This window comes from Anabrus simplex, chromosome 1, assembly GCF_040414725.1.
Source record: "Anabrus simplex isolate iqAnaSimp1 chromosome 1, ASM4041472v1, whole genome shotgun sequence".
In the NCBI taxonomy this organism is placed as follows: domain Eukaryota; kingdom Metazoa; phylum Arthropoda; class Insecta; order Orthoptera; family Tettigoniidae; genus Anabrus; species Anabrus simplex.
In genome coordinates, this window is record NC_090265.1 from 321,166,891 (window position 1) to 321,179,119 (window position 12,229).

A 12,229-nucleotide genomic window follows, 5' to 3' on the forward strand; every position below is an offset into this window, starting at 1 on the left:
TTCCTCACATTCAACACACTCCATTCCAATTACACGCATGTTCATATCACATGGTGCAAGTAGGGGCAAAAGTTCTCTATAGGTCGACGCCCCGAACAAATAGTATTTAAAAAACCACACAAGATAGCTGTATGTTCAAGTCGCAAGAAATCTTGTCCTTTCCAAATGACTTGAGTTTATGACCCATTTTCAAGGAACAAAGTCAAATGGAAAGTGTTTCACTACCAAACAGTGATATCATTCATAAACTTTGTTGTTTTTCTGAAACCCTCTTTGTCAAAATGTTGGAAAATCAATAAATCATTTCAGTCAAGCTCTGCAGACCATATCGCCAGAAGAATTGTTCCGAGATACTACGGTGATATTTTGAGAGTAGATATTAGTAAATATAAATTTCCTTAAATATATGTTGGCTATGGAAACAATGAAATCTGTGATGAAAGTGAAAAACCTTTCGAAATAGATCTGAAAATTTAAAATGTCTTGCGGGAGGGGGGGGGGGGGGAGGCGGCTGCAAAGTCGACGGAAAGTTCTTCTGGCTGCTCTGAAAGAGTGCTAAATAGTTAGGATATTGGTTTAATGCTATTGTTGAGAGAGCTCTCAACCAATTACATTAAGTAAAAACTTGAATGTCTACCGCTATTGTTTACCATTCGAGCAGGATTAAAACGAGTGAACAAGTGTTGCAGTGATCATAAATATTGGCATCAGGTATTTCGAAAAGGAATGGTACCAAGGCTTATGAAACTGCAGGAGAGGAGAAGATGAAACCCTGTTCTAAAACTGCCGAGTGTCGACTTAATTTCTTCTATACAAAAAGCTGGTATATGCTATTTTGACTTAATTCGAAATTTAGCGGATAAAATATTTCTCGGTTGGCGACACTGGCTTCAGCATGAAACTCGCAGTCGCTTTGAACTCGTCTGGAATAAGCACTCAGTCGAAGAGACGCATTAGTTGGGAGTGGTTGAGTGAGGTCGTGAAGCACGTGTGATTTAGCTAGATTATATCAACTATGGGCCGCTTATCTTTCAGCGAAAACAAAAAGTAAGTACCCCTTATAATCTTGTATGGTGTAATAGTTCGACGCGCTTTTTAAATAGCTTATGTCTGGAGTACACTGGTTTAAAGGGAATGAGTCAGTTTGATAAGCTGTGCATTTTTTCGACGGGATGTAGCTGAATCAACTGCGCATTTCTTTATTCGTTCGGTGTCTTACGATTGCATTACTGTGGAATGTTTGACTACTTAAGAGCAACCTTCCTAAACAAATGAAGTTTCTTAAATGAGCCACGATTATTTGTAATCTTAAATTTTGGTCCGTTCGCTGTAACGTAGGGGTCACATCGAAAGGGAGGATTAGCCTAAATTTTATTAATCATGTTTTAGTCCCTAATTGTAAATCTTGTGTAGTTTTAAGACAAATTTCCTCCGAGATTACTAGTCTTTCCTTAGCTATGGAACACCTACTACATTTAAGCTACGCTGGTTTGACGAAATTTATGATTATATAGAGCAGTATTAACTTGTGTACCGTAACCAAAACTTAATTATCATATAGACTGTTATGACTTTCAGCGTTCAGTCTGCAAGCCTCTATTAATTTACTATACGACTCCACAATCCTCTATGTGTAACTAGCTCTACGGCCTTGTTTAATTCCATACCTCTTTATCTTAAAATCATTAGAAACCGAGTCTAACCTTCATCGTCTTGGTCTCCCTCTACTTCTCTGTCTCTCCATGACAAGAGTCCATTATTCTCCTAGGTAACCTATTCTTCTCCGTTCGCCTCACATGACCCCACCACCGAAACCGATTTATGAGTACAGCCTTTATCTCATCATTCCGAGTACCTTCCTGCCATTGTTCCCACCTGTTTTTACCAGCAATCATTCTCGCTACTTTCATGTCTGTTACTTTTAACTTATGAATAAGATATCCTGAGTCCACACAGCTTTTACTCCCGTAAAGCAAAGTCGGTCTGAAAACAGACCGATGTAAAGATAGTTTCGTCCGGGAGCTTTTTTTCTTACAGAATACTGTTGATAGCAACTGCGAACTTACTGCATTAGCTTTACTGCACTTTAATTCAATCTCACTATACTACCATCCTGGGAGAATACACAACTTAAATACTTGAAATGATCTGCCTGTTCATATTTTGTATTCCCAGTCTGACATTCAGTTCTCTTATGTTTCTTCCCTTATTCACGTATTCTTGGAAAGGCTAATTTTCATATCATACACACTGGACCTATTTCCGAGTTCCAAGATATTCGATTACAGGTTTTCAGCACCTGCTGTCTTCTAAGTCGTCGGCATAGGCCAAACTGCTTACTACATTTCGACCTAACTGAATCCCTCCCTGCGAAGTTACCTTTTAGTAGATGGTCTATTTAAACTATGAACAACAAAGGTGAAAGATTATACAGCCTTGTCTAACATCTGCAAGTATCTTGAACCAAAAACTCATTCTACTATAAATTCTCACTGCAGCCCAATTGTAACACAAATGCCTTTGATAGCTTTTATTAATCTACCCTTTATTCCCTAAATAAACTCCCAGTTCGGCTAACATCTTTTCCCTCGATACGATGTCAATATTCTGAAACAGTATATTCAGACTACTACTACTACTAACAACTACTACTAGTAGTAGTACTACTAGCCCCGTGTTGTAGGGGTAGCGTGCTTTTCTCTGATCCCGATATTCTATTTTCAATTCCGGGTCAGTCTAAGGACTTTAATTCTGGACTGTGAGCTGTCGGCGCTGGTGATAATATTGTCTTATATTCAAACTGTTAACCATCCCCTCTTAACATCAGTCAGTACCGATCGTGTTGGTCTTGCGGTTAGGATCGCGCAGTTGTGAGCTTGCATTCGGGAGATAGTGGGTTTAAACCCCAGTGTTGGCACTCCTGAAGATAGTTTTCCGTGGTTTCCCATTTTAACTCCAGGCAAATGCTGGAGCTGTACCTTAAAGCCACGACCTCTTCCTTCCCACTTCTAGCCCTTTCTTATTCCGTCATTGCCATAAAACCTACCAGTGTCGGTGCGACGCAAAGCAAATTGAAAAACATTAATCAAAGGAAGAAAGAAAGAAAGGGAAAGAGACCAGTAAGGACGTGAAATTGGAAGACGTCCTAGGCCTCGTGAAGTTAATACAGAGGGCACTAGGAAAGTTTTGCAATACGCAGAAACGGTTGGCTGGACCCCCCTTTTATGATGAGGGATGAAAAAAGGGGTGAAAACCGGTCTAGAAGGCAACAAGGCGCGACCTTCACACCAGTTGTTACCAAGCAGTGGGATTGAAAGGAAGATTAGATGCCAGTGTGGTCTAAAGAGGAATATCGCGCAAATATCCGCTACAATTTTGCGCGTGGGTTAACTGTTGACCAGTGCCTGGAAGAAATGACTCTTGTGCTGGGGGACTGTCCACATCGGACAACAATTTTCCGCTGGTACAAAGAGTTCCAGAGGGGAATTTGGGGGTTGAAGACGATCCTCGTTCTGGGCGACCGTCTGAATCAGTGAATGAGGAAAACATTGAAGCTGTAAGGAAAATATTGCAGCAAGAGAGGTGGTTGACATATCGGCAGGTAGAAGAGACCCTCCACATCCCTGCACCAGCTATTCATTCAATTGGGAACATGCATCATTTTCAAAAATATTTTTTTTGAAAAGTACACCAATGAAATAGTACGTAAACGTATTACATTGTGGTATGTTGCCTTGTTTTCTACCATTAAAAAAATATTTAATAGTGCCTTTCCGCAAGGCGAGTGAAACGGCCTCTGACGTAAGCGGCGCGCTGTGACGTCACGATCCAGTACCGCATGGAGCTCTACCAGCCGTTGCTAAAAGCCGATTGTTTATTATTCATGATCGCGAATAACTTCGAAATGACAGAAGAAAGGTTCAAAACAGCACAGTCAGACAATCTACCATGTATAGATGTCATTTTTCTTGAAAAATGTGACTTTTGTGGCCGCAGAAATTAGCGGATAACAAGCAAGTTTGTAAGTGGCGTCTTTTATATACGTGCAATGTACTGTAACCCATAGTATTAGGATAACAATGAACCTGGATAGATATCACATCACTTTCAACATTTCCTTCTAGACTGATTCCCCTATTAAAGAATAACATTGCATTTTCGGGCTTTCAGCATTAGTAAAGTAAGAAATCGGATTTCAGCACTAACATAAACATATACGTAGCATTATAGTACTAGTCCGCTTCTGTGGTGTAGTGGTTAATGTGTGCCACTCCCGGAGGCCCAGTTTCGATTCTCGGCTCTGCCATGAAAGTTGAAAACCAATAGTACGAGGGCTGGAACGGGGTCTACTCAGCCTCAGGAGGTCAACTGAGTAGAAGGGTTTCGAATCCCACCTCAGTCATCCTCGAAGTGGTTTTTCGTATTTTCCTACTTCTCCTCCAGGCACCTACGGCCACGGCCGTTTCCTTCCCTCTTCCTTGTCTATCCCTTCCGATCCTCCCATCCTCCAACAAGGCCCCTGTTGAGCATAACAGGTGAGGCCGCCTGGGCGAGGTAATGGCCCTCCTCACCAGTTTCATCACCATACTCAAAGTTTCACGTTCCAGGACACTGCCCTTGAAGTGGTAGAGGTGAAATCCCTCGCTGAGTCCGAGAGGAAACGAACCCTGAAGGATAAACTGATTAAGAAAGAAAGAAAGAAGGAAAGGAAGAAAGATCATAGTACTGTAGGTCTATAACCTATCATTTCTGAAAAAATATATATTTATGGTTGGGGCAACTGGCCTACCCACTTCCGGGGCCCATGAAAGAGAATTAAATATCTATGTGGAGGGAAAAATTTAAACATGATAAAGATAAATATGACTTCATCTAGTTTTCAAAAGTTGGGCTGAGTGGTTCAGACGGTTGAGGTGCTGGCCTTCTGACCCCAACTTGGCAGGTTCGATCCTGGTTCAGTCCGGTGGTAGTTGAAGGTGCTCAAATACATCAGCCTCGTGTCGGTAGATTTACTGGCACGTAAAAGAACTCCTGCAGGACTAAATTCCTGCACATCGGCGTCTCCGAAAATCGTAGAAGTAGTTAGCGGGGCGTGAAGCCAATAACATTAATTACATTTGGCTTTTAACAAGCTGAGCATATCGGAAAGAAAAGTGTCCTGGTGACATTTTAATCGCTCAATACAGGAATGTCTTTGGGTGCTGTGACTTTTACTTTTTGTTTTTGTTTTTGCTGTTTGCTTTACGTCACACCGTCACATCTAGGTCTTATGGCGACGATGGGACAGGAAAGGCCTAGGAATGGGAACAAAGCGGCCGTGGCCTTAGGTATAGCCTCAGCATTTGCCTGGTGTGAAAATGGGGAAACCACGGAAAACTATCTTCAGGGCTGCCAGCAGTGGGGTTCAAAACCTTCTATCTCCCGGATGCGAGCTCACAGCTGCGCGCTCCTAACCGCACGGCCAACTCGCGCGGTATTTTTACCCTTCGGTTTATTGACTTGGCTTGTATAACCTAAAACTTAGGCTAAGTTGGATAATATTTTAAACACCTACATCACTATTTTCACCTGTGTGCAATTATGTTATTTATTTCATTAATATTATGATAATTATTATAATTGAGCATTGTTAACTTATAAGATCCCAACAGACAAGCATTGCTTTTGTGTAGAAATATACATTTGTTAAATTCACGTTGTTTCCTTTCATGATGTACACGCCTATTCTTTGTTACATTATAGAGTATTTAGATATAACCTAAATTTCTTTACCAATTAAGCTCTTCAATAAAGACATTCATAACTGTCCCATGCCAAGATATATTGGTAGAATTAGAGCTGTCAAAATGGTTCATAACCCCTTTGATTTATTATCTTGACATGGATCACCCAAAACATAGGTTAGGTTTGGAGAATACGTTAATAATCAGCATTATTTAATGCACTGTTTATTATTTTCATATTCCAAGATGTAATTGAAGCATTTAAATAAAGCATCATATATTAAAATTTAAAGTTTTACTACTAGAACAGCTGACATGGAAAAGTGATTTGAAAATTCAAACAAATTCATCTTACGTTAGAATCTTCAAAAAAATAAACTAGACTTTTCTGATATATCACCAGCATTTCTCCGGCTCGCCAAAATCAATTTCTCCCTAGTTTTAGCGTCTTTGGAACATGTATAAACAATTTGTTTGGTATGGTATGCTATTGCACATCAGAACTCTACACCATTTATAAGTTTTCTGCCCCACTGTCTGCGCAGGATTCATTTTAAGTCTAAAATATACCACTCAGATTATTATCCGATGTATAGACCTCGAATTTAACCATACTAGACACTAACGTAAAGTAGAAATACGCGAAGTGTATCCTGCTTCTCACAGCACACTATGTGTTATTTCGTCTGCTAATTCAGTCAACCTGTACGATGACGTCAGACCAATGAGATCGCGTACTTGCGTGACGTGACATTTTCGTAGATTTTTATCATGTTTGGAGTTATTATTTGTACATTCTGATCACATTTTTGAATTCTGCATGAAATTTTGAATCAGATTAGCATATTTTTAATTAAAACCCCGGATCATGCATGTTCCCTATTCTACACGACCATCTCCATGTTAGAAAGGTTTGTTCCCTTTGGGTGCCCCATTCACTTTTAGAGGATAAAAGGGCACATCGAGTGAAATGGTGCCGAAAAATGCTAAAACAGTTTGAAAATGGGACTTCGCGTAACGTCATTAGCATCGTTACAGGTGACGAAACTTGGCTTTATTATTACGATGTCTCAACAAAATCCCAGAACAAGGTGTGGCTGTTTGAAGATGAGGGTACTCCTGTGACTGTGCGAAAGTCAAGGTCAGTGAAGAAAAGGATGATCGCAGTATTCTTCACTGGACGGGGCATCCTGACTCGGGTTGTGCTAGAAACACAAAGGACCGAGCTCGATAGCTGCAGTCGCTTAATTGCGGCCAGTATTCGGGAGATAGGTTCGAACTCCACTGTCGGCAGCCCTGGTTTTCCGTGGTTTCCCATTTTCACACCAGGCAAATGCTGGGGCTGTACTACCTTAATTAAGGCCACGGCCGCTTCCTTCCCACTCCTAGTCCTTTCCTGTCCCATCGTCGCCATAAGACCTATCTGTGTCGGTGCGTCGTAAAGCAACTAAAAAAACACAAAGGACAGCTACTGCGAAGTGGTACAGTGAGACTTTTCTGCCTCAGGTCATCCAGGCTCTCAAGCAGCTCCATCCAATGTCACGGCTCAACACTTGGCTCCTGCATCACGACAGTGCTCCAGCACATCGTGCTAATGTATGGATTTTCTTGCCAGATCAGGGTTGATTGTGCTTGATCACATAGATCCATACAGTCCTGATCTTGCCCCATGTGACTTCGCACTCTTCCCAGAAGTAAGGATGAAGCTGAAGGGGTGGCGTTTTGCATCCGACGAGGAGCTTCTGGCAGCATGGGATCAGGAGTGTGAAAATGTAACCGAAGAAAAGCGGCAGAGTTGGTTCAGTGACTGGTTTCGACGTATGGAAAAGTGTATTGAGTGTGATGGAAATTATTTTGAAAAAAGTCTAAAGCGTTCACGCACATTGCAACACTTTTCTATTGTCCTTTGTACTGTCGGGTGGGAAGAACACAAGAGTTGACCAAGGAGGTCAGATAGGAATATCATACTCGGGTAAAGGGCCCTGTGGTCCCCAGCACACTCTCCCAGGTTGAGAGCTCCAGGAAATGCTGGACTCTGACCAAATACAGTAGAGACAATACATGACACTGAGCGAGATATCGAGGGACAGTTATTGGAGCTCACTCTAGCGGATAGACCTGAACGGTACTGATTCTGTCATAAGAGCACGTGTATTTTTGTGTGAAGTTTTTGGTGTTATTTATGCGTTTTCAGTGAGTTGACATAATTAAATAGTAGCGTGTGTCATTCCTTGATATCTCCTCTCAACATGAGGGGAAATGTATGTGCTGTGTTTGGCTGCAGTAATTACATAGTAGAGAAAAATGCGCGCTCGTTCTTCAGGTTCCCTCGTGACAAGAACATGTATGTAATATTGTGTTTGGATATATATTCTTCCAGTGACAGAGATTTTTATAGTACTTCATAATCTTCTGACCTGCTCGACCCATGTTTTAACGGGCTTAAAATATAATACGCATATTTTATTGTATAGTGCAGCAGTTAACCTTCAATACTGATGTGTTGTTGTAGGTGTGATCTGTGGGTTGTGAAATGTCACAGTAGCGATTTGGATAAAGTGTACAAGAAAGAAGGGACGTTACGCTTGTTTAAGAATTATAAGATCTGTTCAGATCATTTCCAGGCCAGCGACTTTAAAAATCCTCGACTATACAGCCAAGGGTATGTTACATTTTTACTCTAATTGTACGTAAATATTCCTCAAAGCATCACTATCGACAACATTTTCAAACTTTTCTTTCTTTTATCCCTCTTCTCATATTAAAGCCGGGATTTTATAGATTTTCTTTCTGTTAGTAGGCTTCATGTTAAGAGGGAAATTGTCCAGCTATTAAATGTTAATTCATTGCATCATATGTGTAAGGAATGTGCCATTATTTTTATTGACAGATGTCTTAATGTGATGATACATTGTTTTTAAATGAGGAAAAAAGGCAAATCCAACCGTAAGATTTCAGGCAGGTATGCTAAAGCTAAGAAAGTAATGCATAAATGAAAGATCAAGCCATTTCACAGCAGTCCATTTCACACCTTGTTTATATGTCTAATTTCAGTCTTTGAATAATTTTAAATAATTCTTCATTCATTTATCCAGAATTGCTTTAGCAACTTCGAAGTTAATATCTCAATACCACTTTCTTTCTAGACGTAATTTATTTATCCATTTCCGTATATACATTTCCATTGATATTTGAATTTAGCGCAATTTGTTCAGGTCAAGTCACTAGGAGCGCCACCGTCGAATTGTCTCCCATTTTAGCAAGGCGAAATCCGTAAGTGTCGTGTATTGTCTCTACTGTATTTGCTCTGACGACAGGTAGGAGGTACCGTGAGTGTATTGAATCGCCCACATTTACAGATGGGGCTGACGACTGGAGGAGGATTCACTAGTCTCGTTAGACTAACTGAGGGGTTGGCCGATATCAGCTGCAGCGGACTTGGTCACGAAAGCCAAACAATATGGCTGATGTCGACACGCTGGCCACGTGCCTTCCTCCAATATCTGAAAACTCTCGCTGGACAGCAGTCGTCTAGTTAAGCCTAGATCTTTATCGGACTGTATGTGCCACGGATTCGTTTTATTATTATTATTATTATATCTTCGGGCGTAAAAATGTAAAAATCAGTAATATAGAGTTTTTTCTGTAATTGAAAGTGTGTACATTTTTAAAACGTAATTTTATATTTGATGTTATGCACCTTAAGCTAGCGCCCTTGGACTGATGATAATCCGACTCTTTGGTTATATAGTGGTTTTCGGTTCAGAGCGCCGCAGGATCGATTCCGGCCGGGTCGGGGATTTTATTTGGTTGCTTCCTCTAACTTGGTGACTGGGTGCTTTGGGTTAGTCATAATACACATTTTCATTTACACACACAAACAACCACCAGAGAAACACACATTAGTGAATTAATCCCTCCACTTACGAGTTGGTGTTGGGAAAGGTATCCGGTCGTAAAACTGAGCTTAATTCACTCGTATTGTTGACCCAATGTGACTGAAAAAAGACCATGATTTTGCTATACACCAGCTACGTTTACTACTTTCGGAGGCGCTAAGGTGTCGGAATTTCGCCTCGCATAAGTTCATTTGTTAATGCCAAGGTCTAAGAGTTAAAGTACGGTTTGTGGCTATCCAAATTTGGAATATACTATGTTTTAGTTACTCAAATACATACAGTTACTTGGTTATCAGTTGTAAATCTGTCATAGTTTTTTCTTTTCTTTTTTTCTTTCTACAAGTTGCTTTACGTCGCACCGACACAGATAATTCTTCTGGAGATATGGTAGGAAAGGGCTAGGAGTGGGAAGGAAGCGGCCGTGGCCTTAATTAAGGTACAGCCCCAGGATTTGCTTGGTGTGAAAATGGGAAACCACAGAAAACCATCTTCAGGGCTATCGACAGTGGGGTTCGAACCCACTATCTCTTGAATGCAAGCTCACATAGATATTTTAGAACCAGTGTGGCCTACTTCCATTGTATTCAAATCTAATCTTGTTCATATTTTCCTGCTACTTACATTAAATCGAAACTTAGTTTCCCGACTACCACTTGACTTCGAACAGTTCAGACTGCGTCCTTGCTAGTGTTCACCCGCATCCCGCCTTGTATAACACTTCCTCTATTAGCTATAGCCGTGATGACATACTGGCCTACACCTGGGAAAGCTACACGCATGTTCAGTGGAAGTTTATAGAATAAAATGTATGGTTAAAATGGAAGAAAAACTGAAGGAGGGGCGAGTGAAAGAGTAGCGGTCTCGGTACACTTGGTGCGCAAACCCGTCTCTTACACAATAATCTTCATTTCTGGGCTGCACTACTGGCCCAGAATGGCCAAAGACCACCATTCGTAGATACCAAAAATGGATGCAACTCCTTTCTGAGAGACAATGAGAAGGTACAGTAGGGAGTCGAGGAAAAGAACGACTGTTGAGTATTAGCGCTGTTAACGGAGCGGTTGTTTACGGAGAGGAGGCTCCGGGCGCTTTCAATCGTTTGTCTCCGGAGAACCTCCGATTGAATTGCAAGCGCGTAGTTTGAACTTGGCACGGGAGAAATGAACGAGCATTTGTACAGGAATTTATAACTTGTCGCTATTAATGTGAAAAACTACGCCCCTCCGTTAATACTTCAGTTATTTGGCGATATTACAAATAGGCCTAGCATTCTTACGTACAGACATAATAATTATGTAACAGAACCTCCGATTGAATGACAAGCGCGTAGTGTGAACTTGGTACGGGAGAAATGGAAGAGCATTTTCTCAGGAATTTAAACTTGTCGCTACTATTGTGCGAAACTAGGCCCCTCAGTTAATACCTTAACTATTTATCGATATTACACATAGCATTCTTACGTACAAACATTATTATGTATTTTCTTAAATATAAACATGTTATAATTTAGGCCTTGTCCGTGACTGTAAATTACTTCGTTATGAAATAATTAATACTATTATCATTGCATGCCGGGCTGAGTGGCTCGGACGTTTGAGGCATTGGCTTTCTGACCCCAACTTCGCAGGTTCGATTCTGGCTCAGTCCGGTGATATTTGAAGATGCTCAAATTCGTCTGCCTCGTGTTGGTAGATTTAATTACACGTAAAAGAACTCCTGCGTAACCAAATTCTGGCATCACGACGTCCCCGAAAACCTTATAAGCAGTTAGTGGGACGTAAAGCCATTATTATTATTATTATTATTATTATTATTATTATTATTATTATTATTATTATTATTATTATTATTATTGTTATTATTATTATTATTATTATTATTATTATTATTATTATTATTATTATTAGCTGATGTACCCGTGCTTCGCTACGGGATTCTCAGAAAGACTGACTTGGTGGTTTTCCTAACTGAATTCAACATAGGTCATTACAAAAACGTCAGTAGGAATGTAGCGATTGAAAGCAATGTTATCATATAAAATACTCGATCAAATGAAAAACCGCACGCTTTCTCACTTTCAACGAACAGTACTACGGTGCCGATCTAAGAGTCCAAAGTTCCAGAACTGGAATAACCAGGTCGCAGACTGCCGTGACCACTCCTCTGTCATTATTTCGTTAAATATGCACACTACTCATTCCAATCAGTGGCTCAGAGTAGGGATTTTATAGCTCGAATACAATGATGAACCAGTGTGTTACGTACCAGATATATCAGAAAATGTATGAACCAGAGGAATGGCATGCTAAAGAAGAAAGTTATCTTACACCCCAGCTACTTCCCACCAATATACAGGCAGGCTGTTACAGTCGGTACGACCAAGCGAGTTGGCCGTGTGGTTAGGGGCGCGCAGCTGTGAGATTGCATCCGGGAGATAGTGGATTCGAATCCCACTGCCGGCAACCCTGAAGATGGTATTCGGGAGATGATGGGTTCGAGCCCCACTGTCGGCAGCCCTGACGATGGTTCTCCGTGGTTTCCCATTTTCACTCCAGGCAAATGCCGCGACTGTACCTTAATTAAAGCCACGGCCGCTTCCTTCCACTT

The 12,229-nt window shown here is 40.9% G+C and overlaps 1 protein-coding gene across 3 annotated transcripts in view; it reads left to right on the forward strand.

Annotated features, from left to right (window-relative positions):
- Nucleotides 1-12,229, forward strand: part of LOC136856749 (serine-rich adhesin for platelets) — a 369,374-nt gene that overhangs the window by 135,707 nt on the left and 221,438 nt on the right. For 2 of the 3 annotated variants that reach the window (XM_067134838.2, XM_067134839.2), the window contains exon 1: nt 950-1,047. The exons of the other annotated variant lie outside the window; for it this stretch is intronic. In XM_067134838.2, the coding sequence (XP_066990939.2) occupies nt 1,016-1,047 (32 nt within the window). In that variant the 5' untranslated portion in view covers nt 950-1,015. Of the gene's footprint in view, nt 1-949; nt 1,048-12,229 lie in introns of those variants that run through there. 3 annotated transcript variants of the gene reach the window in all.